Source organism: Lampris incognitus, chromosome 1 (genome assembly GCF_029633865.1).
Source record: "Lampris incognitus isolate fLamInc1 chromosome 1, fLamInc1.hap2, whole genome shotgun sequence".
In the NCBI taxonomy this organism is placed as follows: Eukaryota; Metazoa; Chordata; class Actinopteri; order Lampriformes; family Lampridae; genus Lampris; species Lampris incognitus.
In genome coordinates this window covers 129,922,152-129,936,848 of record NC_079211.1, presented here as the reverse complement: position 1 = coordinate 129,936,848, position 14,697 = coordinate 129,922,152, and the positions used below count along the sequence as shown (strand labels likewise).

At 44.6% G+C, this 14,697-nt stretch overlaps 1 protein-coding gene across 3 annotated transcripts; it reads left to right on the top strand.

Annotated features, from left to right (window-relative positions):
* The first annotated feature begins 4,096 nt into the window (after positions 1-4,096).
* rflna (refilin A) lies at positions 4,097-14,697 on the top strand. Of its 3 annotated transcripts, XM_056287180.1 has the most exons (5): positions 4,097-4,275; positions 4,428-4,457; positions 4,672-5,047; positions 10,145-10,254; positions 11,543-14,697. In XM_056287180.1, the coding sequence occupies exons 1-5, from the start codon at positions 4,235-4,237 to the stop codon at positions 11,874-11,876; spliced, it is 891 nt and encodes a 296-aa protein (XP_056143155.1). In that variant the 5' UTR covers positions 4,097-4,234; the 3' UTR covers positions 11,877-14,697. The 3 variants fall into 3 exon arrangements, with proteins under 3 accessions (XP_056143155.1, XP_056143162.1, XP_056143171.1); XM_056287187.1 differs by lacking the exon at positions 4,097-4,275 and having other exon boundaries at positions 4,328-4,457; XM_056287196.1 differs by lacking the exon at positions 4,097-4,275 and having other exon boundaries at positions 4,442-4,564.

Here is a 14,697-nt window from a genome sequence, read left to right as displayed (position 1 = left end):
GCACAGAGTCGATCCCTGTTCCTGCGTCATTCTGTCTCAGCAAACTGACTACTGACACTCCCATTCCACAGCCTTTGTCCGACAGATCACTGACGTATGCGTGCTCACAGTGTCGACACCAGGGCCCGAGCGACCACTGATGGTCTGCGAACACGGGGCTCATTCGAAAACTGTTGCTACGTTTCTACCTGAGCCGTTTATAGATCCTTAGTTACCCAACGCTACATCTAAACCCCTGAAGTCGTCGATAATACAGATAGCGGACTGTTTCACATTAAACACGGCCCATTCGCGTGTTTACCTATTGACTGTTCAAATAGAGCTGCGAGGAAGTGAAACCGTCAGAGGAAGCGGTGGGCAGGTGAATCACTGGTTACAGCTGGGGTCTATGAGCTGCTAGCATGCAAGGCTAACAGCTGTGAGGCCTCAGGGCAGCGCACAGCGTAGGAGGTCATAGACGGCGGAGCGCAAATCACTAATTGATCGTTTTCTGAAGGCGACACCGGTTTAAGAAGATTTAAAATAAATGGAAACATCTGCACTTAAAAAGGTTTTCTTTTTTTGCTTCTTAAAGATGCTCGTGCTCATAAATGCTAATGATGCTGCATCTTGAACACTGAGTAGAATTGCTTTTCAGGGTGAACTTACAGTCAAAACGCAAAAACTAAAACAGCGAGATCGTCTTGTGGTCTGGGGTGGGGTTTGACCATCCAGCTCTGGGGAAAAACACGTTGGATAGAGAAGGAGGAGAGGAGAGGTGAGTTGGTGATAGGCAGGGAGCAGAAATTTGAAGACTATCCCGTTCCCCTGACCAGCTCTCCTGAGGTGGGGTCTCCCAGCATTAAAACCAGATGCAGTCAGGCTCCAGTGAAGTGAGGTGCGTTGTGGACTGAACCTCATGGTCTGGATGGCATATTTAGAGTCTGCCAGGGTCATCCATCATCAAGTCGAAGGTATGCTCAAAACTCCATTTCAAACCGTACATATGGGCCGAGGGGAACGGAGCCGAGGCCGGCGGTCACGTGAGTACGCTGAAGTTGGCAGTGAACAAGTGGCTAGTGTTTACGAGTACATTGTGCGAAAAGCAAACTGGAGAATGTTCACCTATCTGCTAGGAGGAGAGGACTCATGGCTGATGAGTCTGAAGAGCGGTGCTGTGTGTGGAAACCACAGTGACGTCGCCTCTGGCTGAAAACAACCTCCCCTGCCAGGACCGGCCTCTCTGTGGTTTGTTTACATTGAGAGCTATTCCAGACAGCACACACAGAGACCAGCGCGCACACTCCTCTCTCTGTCTCTCCCTCTCTCCCTCTCTCTCTCTTACACACACACACACACACTCTCTCTCTTTCTCTCGCTCTCTCTGTCTCTCGCTCTCTCTGTCTCTCGCTCTGTACCTCCCTCTCTCACACACACACACACTCTCTCTTTCTCTCTCTATTTCTCCCTCTCTCACACACACACACACACACTCTTTCTCTCTCTTGCTCTCTCTCTCTCTCTCTCTCTCACACAGACACACACACACACTCTCTCTCTTTCTCTCTCACTCTCTCTGTCTCTCACTCTCTCCCTCCCTCTCTCTCACACACACATACACTCTCTCTCCCTCCCTCTCTCTCTCTCACACACACACACACACACTCTCTCTCTCTCTCTCTCTCTCTCTCTCTCTCTCTCTCTCTCTCTCTCTCTCTCTCTCTCTCTCTGTCTCTCGCTCTCTCCCTCCCTCTCACACACACACACACACACACACACACACACTCTCTCTTTCTCTCTCTCTCTCTCTCTGTCTCTCTGTCTCTCTCTCTCACACACACATACACACACACGCACGCACGCACACCTGTGTTGGGCCCCCATCCCTCCGTACAGCTGGCTTGGCAAGTAGTTGTGAGTGCTGTGAGACTGGGCCAGCTTAATGAGAGCTCTGCAGAACTGGAATGCACGTTTATGTGTGCATGTTTGCGTGAGCCGGTGTGCATCTGTATATGTCTTATTTATGTGTGAGCAAGTGTAAATCCCTTTGCACATGCTTGCATGCTAGTGGGTATGTTTGCGCTTCCTGTGTACATTTCTGTGTGTCTACTGCATTCGTGCTCACTTGTGTTCAAGCATTTGTCTCTTTCTTTGTGTGTGTGTGTGTGCGTGTATGTGTGTCTTAGGGAGTACATAGGATGAGAGTGATTATCCTGTCAACACAGAAGGCACGGTTGATCAGTGGTGAGCAATAAAAACACACCCATACACACACGCGCACACACACGTATGCACACACACCCCATTGTTGTTTTATAGCCCCATAGGATCCTAAAGATCTCATGCAGCAATATTATCCAAAAGTCTATTGGGCATCAGTGTTAAAACTGACGGTAGGCGATGTCTCAAATTGACAGTCATGTGACAGGAAGATCACATATTTGATCTCTACAGCGGTGGGAATTATACTATCAAATTGTTTGCACGACACCGAGTCTTCATATGCCGGCTTAGGTCTCGGTTAATTGAAAGCCCAAAATATGAGTGTAACTGTCCTCCATAACGGCACTTCCCACCCCCAGGTTCATCAGCAGACACATGACGTTTCATCAGGAGTAAACGTGAAGCAGTAAACAGCAACAGAGCAGCTTGGTGAGTAGGTCCACCATCCACCAGGCCGCACGCCTAACGCCCTCGTCCTCATCACTCCCCCGCCTGCTCTTGAGCAAGACCCTGGACCTCCCCGCGCTGACATCTGTGTGTGTCTCAGAGGAAACTGTGGACAACTAAACCCTTAATTACAGTCTCATATGGCAACTGAAGAGCTCTGGGGAAAAAAATCCTACACACACACACGCACACACAACACAATATGAAATATTTGTCAGGGTCGTCTCCCAGTGAGGTTACCTTTGAGCAAGTCTAACATCGGCGGGCTCACAGACATGCCTACACTCACAAACATTCCCAACATCTGTGTCCTGCTGTTTTATGGCTAATCTACACCAGATCCACACGGTAATCTCTTAAATGCCAGGGGATCAACTTGATGGGCTCTTTAAGATGGACACGATGACATGAAAACACACCTGACATGGGGGAAGGCCAGTAAACTCCCAGCACTGACCTGCGGCTCCCAAACAATAACACCGAGGAGGTAAAACAGTTTTTTAGCAAACCAGATTACAGCTGCATAAATTTAGCAGGCATGCTATTAAGTCTATCTTCCAGACAACAAAGGCAAACAGCGAGTTATCTGACTTTTTAAGAGAAAAGATTTAAAAAAAAACACAAAAAAACCCCACATCATGCACAATTTCCTGGCAATCTGTGGTAATGGCCATGGAGAGCTGGTGGACCATCAAAGGTACAATCAACAACGCAAAACACACACTGGCCTGTGTTGTCTCTTTTTTCTTTTTTTTTTATTCTCTGATTTCTTTTTTGGCAGCGCTGCTGTCGGTAATAGCGACTGTATGCCAGTGGGAATGCAGACGTTGTGTGGCGGGAACCCTCAGCACGCTCCAATTCATCTTCTTTCACTGCTGCGATGACTTTGCTGCTAGTAAAGTTGCACACTTAGTTCTGCTGTGTGCTCCACATACACTCGTGTACAGTGTTCCCACCCACCTCCGCACAGTCTTGAAATTCACTGGGCAAGATGGATATGCGCATGTGTGTGTGCGCGCACGCGCACACACACACACACACACACACACACACACACACACACACACACACACACACATTGGTTTTTCCATGCATATGAGGACCCTACACTCGTTCCCTAGCCCCTAACCCTAGCCTTGATCTTAAGCACCACATGCATAGCCTTAACACTTGTTTTAACTTTAATCCAACCCTCCTTCTCCATTTAAACCTAAATCCAAGTCCCAACCCTGATATAGCCACGTGAAGAAGTGAGGACCAGGCAAAATGCCCATATTTTACAAAATGTCCTCACTCCTATAATTAAAAACTCAAACCGGCCCTAACAAATATAGTCGAACAGAGCGAGCACACGCACACGCACGCATGCACAGATGAACAGACGTGCGTGCGACTTCACCGGGCGAAAATGGTTTCATGCACACATCCAGTAAGCACACCAGCACCGCTGACACGGCTCAATGGGCTCCGCAGAGCTCGACAGGGAGACAACTCGTGATACGGTTCGTCCCGGCGTTCACGAGCGGTCGAAACACACGAGCGCCGAGGCACGAAGTGACGACGTTACTCGCCCTGTCGGTTGTACATGGAAGTAATCCAGATCACAGGGGGCTGGATTGGCTCCAGGTACAAAAAAACTGGCAGGCTCATTTAAGAAGGACCTCTCTGGGATCACTTCAGCTCAGACACACTCGGAGTAAAGCCCATAAGACAGACGCGCTGCTTCTGCGACGAGTGTTGGTCTAACTGGAATTCTTTCTTTTCTTTTCTTTTTTTAGAGAGAGAGAAGGAACACACATTCAATCATCGTAAGTAGTTTCAGAGATTTCCAAAGTCTTTTTTGTGTGTGTGTGGGGGGGGGGGGGACTTCTCCCTGATCGAGATAATTTTGAGTGAAGCTCAACACTACAAGCAGGTAGGCTACAGTATTAGTCTCGAGAAACGCGGATCAAACTGACGTGATTGTGTGCGTATCAATATTACTTTGCTGAAGTTTCTTCTCTGTACTTTGGCTTCCCGCAGCGGGTCGCCAGGCAGGGGAGCTTCTCTGAGGATTGGTGTTTTCCACGGATCTGCGCTCATTGGCTTGAGGCGCAACAAGGAAACTGTCACTGCGGCTTCGTCTGGGCTTTTTCTTTTTTTTTTTTTTTTTTTTTGTATTTTTAAGCTTGTCCCAGAAATGGTGGGGCACCTTCATTTACAAGCTATGGATGATAGTCTGAAAGGAAAGAATCGGGAAGGACTGCTCGACAGTCCGGACTCGGGGTTACCTCCCAGTCCCAGTCCGCCCTTCTGCTCCCTGTCCCCGGGTCTGCTCGAAACGCGCTCCGGGAGCTGCACGACGCCCGTCGAAAGCCACCACGGATATTATAGGAAGGAGAGCAAAGAGGGCAAATTGGTAAGCTTCGTGTCAACATCACCGTTACACATTCAACAAAACAAAAAAACATACACAGCAATGTTTGTCTATGTGTGAATGATCCTCTGCGCGTGTGCGCGCGTGTATTCGCGCGCGTGTGTACGTGTGCGTGTCTCGCGTCCAAGGTAATTGTGCACAAATGAAGCGAAGGCTTCATTTGACGTTTTGAATAAAGCAGAAAAGACATAATAGCCAAATGATGTTCGTGTTGGAGTGGAAATCTGAAAACATTTTAGTCTTGGCCAGAAACACACTTGAATTTCAGCCGCTCACAAACATCTGGAAGCCCTCTGATGGAGCTCAGAGGTCTGACTGTGTGGGTCTTGCGCTGCAGATACCATGAGATTTCTTAACTCCAGGAGGTTCCCCCTGACTCGCATGGCCCAATTAGGGAGAATGATCTCAGTGGTGTTTTCATGGTCTTTGAGCTGTTAATGCTACTTCTTTTGAGGCCTCAATGTATTTGCTTTTGCATGTTCTTATTAATGGAAAACTAATGTTCATATAATGCCAATTTTATGGTAGAAGAGGCCTAGATAATTCTAATTAAGGACGGTAATTGATGAATCTGGTATCAGCTGTCTTGCTAAAAGTAATTGGATGCAATTGTTGGACTGTAGCCCAAATAAAACTGAGATCAGCTGTGACTGTAGCTGTGAAAACCATTGTCCACGTTGCTCAGTAGAAATTTCCTTGGATGTCATAATTTACAGGGCTTTCTGGTCATTCTGTCATCTGTACTTGCTTCAACGCTTACAAGTCATGTGATGAATGGCCTAACAACCCAAAGAGTCCTGCTCCTTTTGCCAACATTAGCAGGCTCACACTGCTCCAATTGATCAGTCGATACAGGATAAAGAGAAGTTGAAGAGTAATGTGGTCGTGGTAGAGTTTACTAAACTTGTGTCTTGGCTGCTTGGAGCTGAAATACTTCATTGGCTCAGTGGGAGCCAAACTTATGTCAGATTTATTCCATCCACACAAGTGACTCTGGTAGCAACAGGAACCGTGGACTACTAGCCCGATTCCATTTGTGTAGTCTGGGTAATTATGATCAGAAGCGTCTCTCATATATCCTGACTGTTATCAACACCTAACTTAGCTAGTACCTGCCACAACCTAATGTCCTTTCAAATTCCACCTCAGACATCAACATGTTCATATGTGATTTAAAATATTTCTGCAAATAAAGGGTTGTCCTCTGTGTCAGCTAGTTCAGTTGTTCAGCGTTCTGGTCAACAAGACTTTTTGTGTTCATTAGCCAGATGGAGGAAACAATCGTACATCTTCATCAGTGACAGAAAGTTCACATATGTGCATTGTCTTTTGGAAAACATCAACTGTAAATGGTCGTTTTCCCTACGATAGATGGTGGGATCTGCTGAGTCGAGGACAACCCTACAAAAAAAATAATGTTCAGCTTCTTGCATAATACAGTACAGTGTGTACAATGGGTGTAAAGACAAATATGGCATAAATGAACATGCATGCATCATTGTGTTGTAGCATGACATCTCCCGTAGTGATTTATGTCACACATGACCGCCATTGCAATCGGAGTGGAAAAGGTTTCTTCAGTAAAACAATAATAATTTCCAGGTTGTTCAAAGTTTCAGAGGTTTTAAAAAGCATGTTGGTGCAGGTTGGGGTGGCTTTGTAGAAGTCTAGCTCTGCATCCTGGTACAGTTGCATGACATTATCTTGCTTTGGATAGTGAGGGAGAGAGGGAGTTGTCCCTAATCCCCTGGAGGTTGAGATTAGTAGTACTCTTCTTCTTTGTGGTTTCCCTTCTTAAGATCAGCTTTGATATGGGTACTTTCTTCTTGTGTTGCTGATACCTTTCTTGAGGCTGTGTATGGAAAGAATCTGCACCCTCCATCAGGAAAAAACACACAAGACTTTCTGGGGTTGGTTGTCTGGCTACATATTTGCAGCAGGAGAAGGGGAGGCATACAGTTGCTCCTGCAAACACTTTCTTCCTTTCCACATCTATTTTGGTGTTGTTTTTGTATGGCACGAAAGAACAATCCTCAAGTTCTATTTTGAGGTGCAGGGGCTTGTCAGAGCCATTGCAGGCCATTGCATTAGAGCCTCTAATTTAAACATGGATGAACACATGACTACAGCCCCTCTGTTTGAAAACAGGGTGAATTTTACTGATGTATATAGTGGATTATAGTTGTTGGGTTTGTTTACCAGTTCCAAATGTAGTAGTCATTCCACCTCATAGATATGTAGTTTCTGTTTCTAAATACAGCATGTCTCATTTCACTTTAATGCCACCTGACAACAATAGTGATAAGTATGTGTAGAATAGGTGAATTTGCAAGAGAGACTGGTGCACTGATCTATATGAGGAGCAATGATACAAATTAATATGTGCTACATAACATACATATGGACCCATACATGACTCTAGTGATGAGAGTTGGTGGGCAGGAGCACTTCTGCACAGGTAGGCTGTCCCACACGGCTGTCCCTTACTCGTACCATGATCCAGTCAAGGTGATCACTTTGGGCTGTAACTAACAGTGGATTAACAAGGACAGGCAGGAAGCTTGTTTCTAATCCAGCTTCACTGTTAATATTGATTTCCTGATATCACATCAATGCCCTTGCATACTGAGTATACAAGGTCAGAGGCTTTATCACTTCCCCCAAACAGCCAGCGGAGTGAAACCTTGTTTAGTTCTGAGTGTTTGGCTTGGCTAAGTCTCAGTGGATCTTTATTGTGCATTGTACATTGTGTGGCTACTGCTCAGCTGCAATTTATTTTTCCAAAATGGAATTGTGCTTCCGGGGAGTTCCGTAATGTGGGAATAATGGGGGGGGGGTATTTTGCCCAGAGGTGACCTTCCCACCACTCACAAGTGTTTACATTTTCAGACATTGCCAGTACACACACCATGGATGCTGTCCTATTTTTGCAGAGGAACCAGTAGCACACTTTGGAAAAGGAATCGCTTGCAGATTAACTCCATTCACAGGGATTAAGAGCACAGAGACCTGCGTGACAAAACTAGGTGGCGTGTTAGTGTGCAGGTTGCGTTTCACACATCCGTACCGCGTGGTGTTGATTGTGATCTGAGGGTAAGAAGAGATTTACACGACGCTTGGTGATCTGCTGTGCCCTTGGCCTGTTCTGGCCTGTCCCTTGAGCTGGGAGAGTTTAGTGGCATGTGTGCAGTCACTGCAGGCAAACCACACAGCATGTGACAGCTTCACTCTTTCTACCTCTTTGTAACGTGAGAGCTGCTGTGATTTGGTTTGGGCTGCCATTTCATTCAGACTGTTCACTGTTTTCAGAGGCACATGCAAAAAAAAAAAGTATCTCACAGTATTATGGCAGCTTCTGAGCGGAGAGCAAACAATAAATCCAGTCATGAGAGCAAGAGCCAGAGCGCTGAGGAATTTGAAGTGCGACTTTAAGCCTTCTTTTTTTTTAAAACGCACTTGTTATAGGAGTGATATATGTTCTTTCTAAACATGAGCATACATTATGTAGGTCACGTTTCTCTTATGTGCTCCGTTAGGCTCTCTTTGGCTCCATGTGGTCCAGAGTGCAGAGGTCAGTGTATACTATGTTCCCAAGGTGGCAAGGCAAACAGGCATATTGGTAACTGCAGATAATTCTTAGTGTTTGTTTAGATTTGACTGTACTACCCTTTGGGTAAGATATACAAATACGTACAAGGACTGCCAGACAGTTTAGGCAAAGTAAGAAGAAAGAATTGGAAACTCAGTTTGGTACTGGATGTTTCTGTCACTGATAGCTTGGCTGACATAATGTGAATTGGCCTTATGTGGTGGCTTGTACATCTCTCACCAATCACAAACCCTTAGCTTTACTATCGGCACACATTGTTTGGCCCCGGCTCTGCAGCCAGCTCTCGTGTAGTTATAGTTTGCAACAGTTATCCTGGTTGATAAATGTGCTCTGGTTCACAAAGAACTAATTCCCATCAGTGCCTCTGCAGGGCTGCTGCTCGCCTCTGTCTGAGTCTTTGTGGGTGATTCAGTATGTGGAGCAGACAGACAGCTCTGATGGCTTCAACAGGTATACAGCAGATGACAGTGGCCAGGTTTACGAGACACTAAGACAGAAGAATGCTCAGCCTTCAACAATAACACAACACAGACTTAAAGGCTTTTCTTTGAATCCATTAAAGCTGTAATTTTAGGAAGCTTCAACTGTAACAGAGGTCAAATGTTTAGGTATGCAAAAAGCATTGTCTCCATCACACTACCTTTGACTAAAGGGAGTAAACTGATTTTTGCTAGTTGGCACCCTCTTTAGCCTAGTATTTTGCCAATACACACACACACACACACAGACACACACACACACACACACACACACACACACACACACACACACACACACACACACACACACACACACACACAGTGAAGACCCTCACTAAGTTCACCACCAGCCCAAATCCTCATCGGAATACCAGAATACTTTATTCATCCCCGAGGGGGAAATTGGGTAACCTTAACCATAAGAACTAAATACCTAACCTTAACCCTAACCTGAAGTCCTAACCCTCATAGATCCTTGAAGAAATAACATGAGGACCTCTTCAGGTTCTTACTTTGCAAAAAAAAATGTCCTCGCTCTTCTAATTAAAAACTCAATTTGGCCCTCACACATATCTCTGAAGAAGAAAACAGACACAAACACATATTCTCTCAGGCTCTTGGGCCGACTGAGGGGCTTTGAGGGCTTTCGAAAATAGATTTACCTCTAAGTATTCATTCGACCCACACCATATAATTATCTGAATTAAAGTGGAGGTGTTGCACTGAGTGCTGTTTCTTGTGTAGTTGTTGTATGATATACAGATCGCGATTGCCCGTCAAGTTATTTATGTGAGAGGATCTAGCAGCATCTCTTCCTGCTGCAGGGTTTGGGCTGTGGTGGGTTTTCATTTCTTTGGATGGTGTCATCTGGAATCCTGAAGCACAGTATAACTCCTTTAGAAATTGTTGAATATAAACATGTTGGTAGAGTGGCAGATGGACTAGCTATGACACTTCATGATGCTTCATTTCATGTCCTCCTTTCCATAGCTTCCCTACCTGCTGTTAAATGCCACAGGCTCTGACCCCAGGACTCGTATGTACCCCGTGTTCTTCGGGGAAAGCATTGAGGTCAACCCTAAACCTGAACAAGAAATCAAGTAAGTTGAAAAAAAAACATTAAAAATAAAGAACATTTAAAAACAAGCAATGTTTATTGAAGGCGATTGGGTCTGGCCTAATGGAAGCTTATAAGCTCTGACTACGCATATATTAACATTAGCAGATGCCTTAGAAATACCATTTTATGATTTTAAATAATTTCTGATAGCATAACAAGAACAACCACTGCTCTGTGATGGTCTGGCGGCCTGTCTAGGGTGTCTCCCCGCCTGCCACCCAATGACTGCTGGGATAGGCTCGAGCATCCCCGCGACCCTGACAGCAGGATAAGCGGTTTGGATAATGGATGGACGGATGGACTGCTGAAGCTGAGGGTTAAGTTTAGGCACTGAAGTCCTAAACGGTTAAGAGAAGGGCAAAGCTAAATTTAAAGCTAGATTTAAAGTGTAGACAGGCTAGTCTGGTATCAGTAGCATTAGTTAAAGGTTTAGTTAAGTTTAGACAAAAAAAAGAGGGTAAAAACATTCAATACAAAATTCTGAGCCATCTTAATGAGTCTATTATTAATACTTTTTCTTTTTTATTTTCCGCCAATGTTAAGTGTGTTGTAAGAGCTCATAAGTGACCTGTTACTCATTTATTAATCACTATTTACAGTTATAAAGTGTTATCGGCGCTTATTTGAATGGAGAACGTGGTTTTTTTAGCATCCCTGTCATTTCCCACCTCATTATTATTCTGTGAACACTGCCACCTAGTGATCGGTTTCTGATAGAGCACACTGCCTATTAAAGCTCGATTGAGTAAGACAGGTCTTATTATTGAATATTAATGTTGGGTGTGTCATTTTTTTAGTTTCAAAAGTATCTTTTGATTTGTTATAACAGCTTCAGTGCCCCATCTCATAGCACAGCCAATTTTCAGGAGGTTAAAGGGCATGGCCCGGATTTCAAGACCCTTTATTGACAGCTAGCTAGCACGCTAACTTTCATGATGTTGCTAAGCAACTATTTAGAAACAGACCATCTGACAGATTGACTGATGGTAACAACTGATCGTCCAAACAAATCAGGATATTATATGATGTAATTTATTACCAAAAGCAGATTGGTTTCCGTGTTGTGACGACCAGAAGGATAGATTTTCATGGAGGTTTGGTTGCATTTTCACAACAGCAAGCAACATTTTGAATATATTGGTTAACTTTGGATTAAGAAGCCCCTTGTTAAAAGATACAATTGACTGGAGAGCATAGTTTTCATTAGACTGAATCTTTCAACCCCTCTACCCACCCACATAAAATAATCTTTTGTCCTCCCTCCACAGATGCAACTCTGAGGTCAAATACGACTCGGACAAGCACTACCAGGACCAGGTATACTGCGCGCCCGTTCCCACGGCAACCTCCTACAGCGAGACAGTTGTGGTGGTACGGAACTGCACCTGGCGGAGCTACAAATCCCAAGTCTACCTGGAGCCGCGCCAGAGGCCCCTACACTACCGGAGCACCACCATCATCTACCCCAAACATGCCAAAAACACTTACCGCACCACACTCACCTACAATGCCACGGGCTGCCGCCGCTGGTTTGTCTCCACAGTCCAGCTGGAGTCCAGTGAAGACACCAGCCCTTGCATTATCTACACGGAGGACCTGTAAGGGAAGGGGACACATCGTGTTGGAAGAGGGTTAACTTGACTGGGTGGGTGGTGGGCATGTCAGTCATCAATGATGATGCGAACTGGAATGGCCATTGTCTGGAAGTCCTGCACGTAATGACTGGAGTCTCTGAACGCTCATCTGTCCATCTCTGTGCGCCATGTAGGGAAACCCAAGGAATCTTGATATGCATGGCGATTTACCCAAATGTAAATAGACTTTCTACTGATGCAGTCTTTAAAAAAAATAGACTTGCTCCTTGGCAGTTAAAAGCTACGCTTTATGGTTGTCTTATTTAATTTAAAAGGCTGACAAATTGGTGGCCATCACTCTCCCGTAAACCAAGTGCACCGCTGGGGGTTACTTCCACGGAGCCCTGTTTCCGTGACGTAGAAAACTGTGCAGGTTAAAAGAAACTGAACAGTCGAGATGAGACTGATTTCACACACAACCCCATTTGCACCAATGCAACGTTTGCCAGTGGTTTCATTGCACTTGTTTTCTACGTGTCACAAAGGGAGCAAGTCCTCTTCAGTGGACTAGAGTTACATTTTAGAAGCCAAATTGCAGGATTGCGTTTGAGAAATTGGACCAAATATAGTTTTGGTGGATGTTTATATCCCTGTCACGACTCCTAGCTGAGATAAAGGACTTGCTTTCATTTCGTTTTTTTCCCCAGCCGCACATAATCATGGATTAGCTTGTGTAGCTTGATGGGATATTTGATACAAACAAGCTGTTCTGTGAAATACAAGACTGGAGTCGACTACGACGTGCCACAATCTTCACCTCATGACAACGCAGTCTCGCACCTTTCGAGGAGAAAGGTGTTCGAAGATGGTGCCAAATCTCGACGTTGCTTGCCATTTATTTCTACCGTCTATTTTTAGATGTTCTTGTAGGGACTGGATTTGTGGGCAGGTGGTTATGGTTTGCCACACAAGTAGATACAACAGGTGATTAAAGTCAGTGACAGGAAGAGGTATAAACGCGGGTTAAGTAAAGCCCTTTTTGCCAGTATTGTACAAGTTATCCTCCCGTCTGGTAGTCTATGAATTTGATCAAATACACTAGGGGATATTTTCTCTCGACGTTACCGAGGTCGGGTTTGTTTGCAGTTTTCTTGTGTGTCTCTTTAGCGCTGTTGGGCACCGTTTAAAGTGCCTGATTTTCTCGGATAAAGCGAAGAAATACTTGTTAGTAACAATGAGGAACTCAACCCCTGTGGTAGATTTGTCCCTTTTTTCTTTTTTTTTTTTTTTTGCATTTTTAGATATCAATTAACCACAGTTTCTAACTTCAGCAGTTTAACGTCGAAGACAACCCAAAAGCTCAACAGGTTTATTTTATCAGATTTGTATGATATATATTGGGCAGTGAAATAGGTGGCTGGCATTGTTTTTCAGCAACTGCATCAGATTTCCTTGTTGAAAATGTAAAATAGCTTTTTTATGTTGAGATCCTCGCGACTTCACTCACCACACGTCAGTCTCTCTGGTAGGCGGAGCTCTCCGGTGGTCTGGTATCGCGAGACTATCATGTGTGTCTGGTATTTAGTTTAATTGAACTTGGCAAATATTTGAATTTGTTTTAAGAAATTGAAATCTTACCTCATTTTTTATTATATTAAGGTATCAACTTTATTTCATTGCAAACGTGTATTCCCTTTTTGAGATCTTGTTATTATCGCTTGAAATAGTCAACAAAAAAGGTATTTCCTCCTAACATGTGGACAATGGAAAGTACGTGGAAGGGATGCGGCTTCGACGGAGTGTCGATACCTTCGAAAGAGGACGAGTATTTGAGGGAACAGAGAAGCTGCGAGGATTATGTGGCAACCTCCAGGGGAAAATTTGGATTCCGATTATTTTAAACCTGCAGTGCGGAAGTTTTGTTTCCCCCTTCTGGCCGTAAGAGTAATTACATCTCTTCTTTTAGCGCTCTCCAACGAGAAAAAGCTTCCCTAGTGGTCCGTGTTTGTCCTCGCCGTCGATCGCTTCCTTTTTTGAATTTAATCCTTCCTCTGAACGCCGAGATACTTTTTTTCTCTGGCGCATTAAAACCTTCTCTTAGACACTTCTTAGGTTTTTCCACCATAGATTCCAAGCCCGGAAGTTTCTGCCAGAAACCCGGAAGGCAAGCCAATCAGAGGCATGCGAACGCTTTCGTCACACGGAAGTTCAGCTCTGGCAAAGCAGCATTTTGACGTAAAACGCATTACTATGCATCACTTCCGGTGCGCCAGTGCGGGAATGTCGCCCCAGACACCCGATTTAAAACTGCGGTATACTGCAGAGATTTATCCGGCGGTGATGGGCTTAATCATCATTGTATGAACTCGTTTGGCAAGTGCTTGAATGTTATGGACATTCATTTATATGTAAAAGTCCTACATTCTAGCTTTAAAAAGGGGGAACCATGCCCAAAAGACGAAATAAGTAAACTGGTTTTGGGAGTTGGAGTCTATGGTGTTAGTGATTTGCACATTAGGACAGTTACTGGCACGATGTTTGAGGGATTCGTTATGTGTAGGTTGGTTTGCGAGAGACGTCCAGACAAAGGAGGCGTGAAAATGACAGGTAACGGTTTGGGGAATGTCAAGTCGAATCTATTGGTGGTTTTATGAGACATAAGTTTGTGTTTCCTAACACTTGATCTTTGTTATTGTAAAATATTTTCCTGTTGTATATGTGGCATTGAGGCACTTCATAATTCTCTTTATATTTTTGTACATCTCGCGTCAGTCATCGTTCTTGTTCTGATCAGCAGAAAATAATTTAAAAAGATGGCATATCCTAACTGAATAAAAATAATTCCCAAC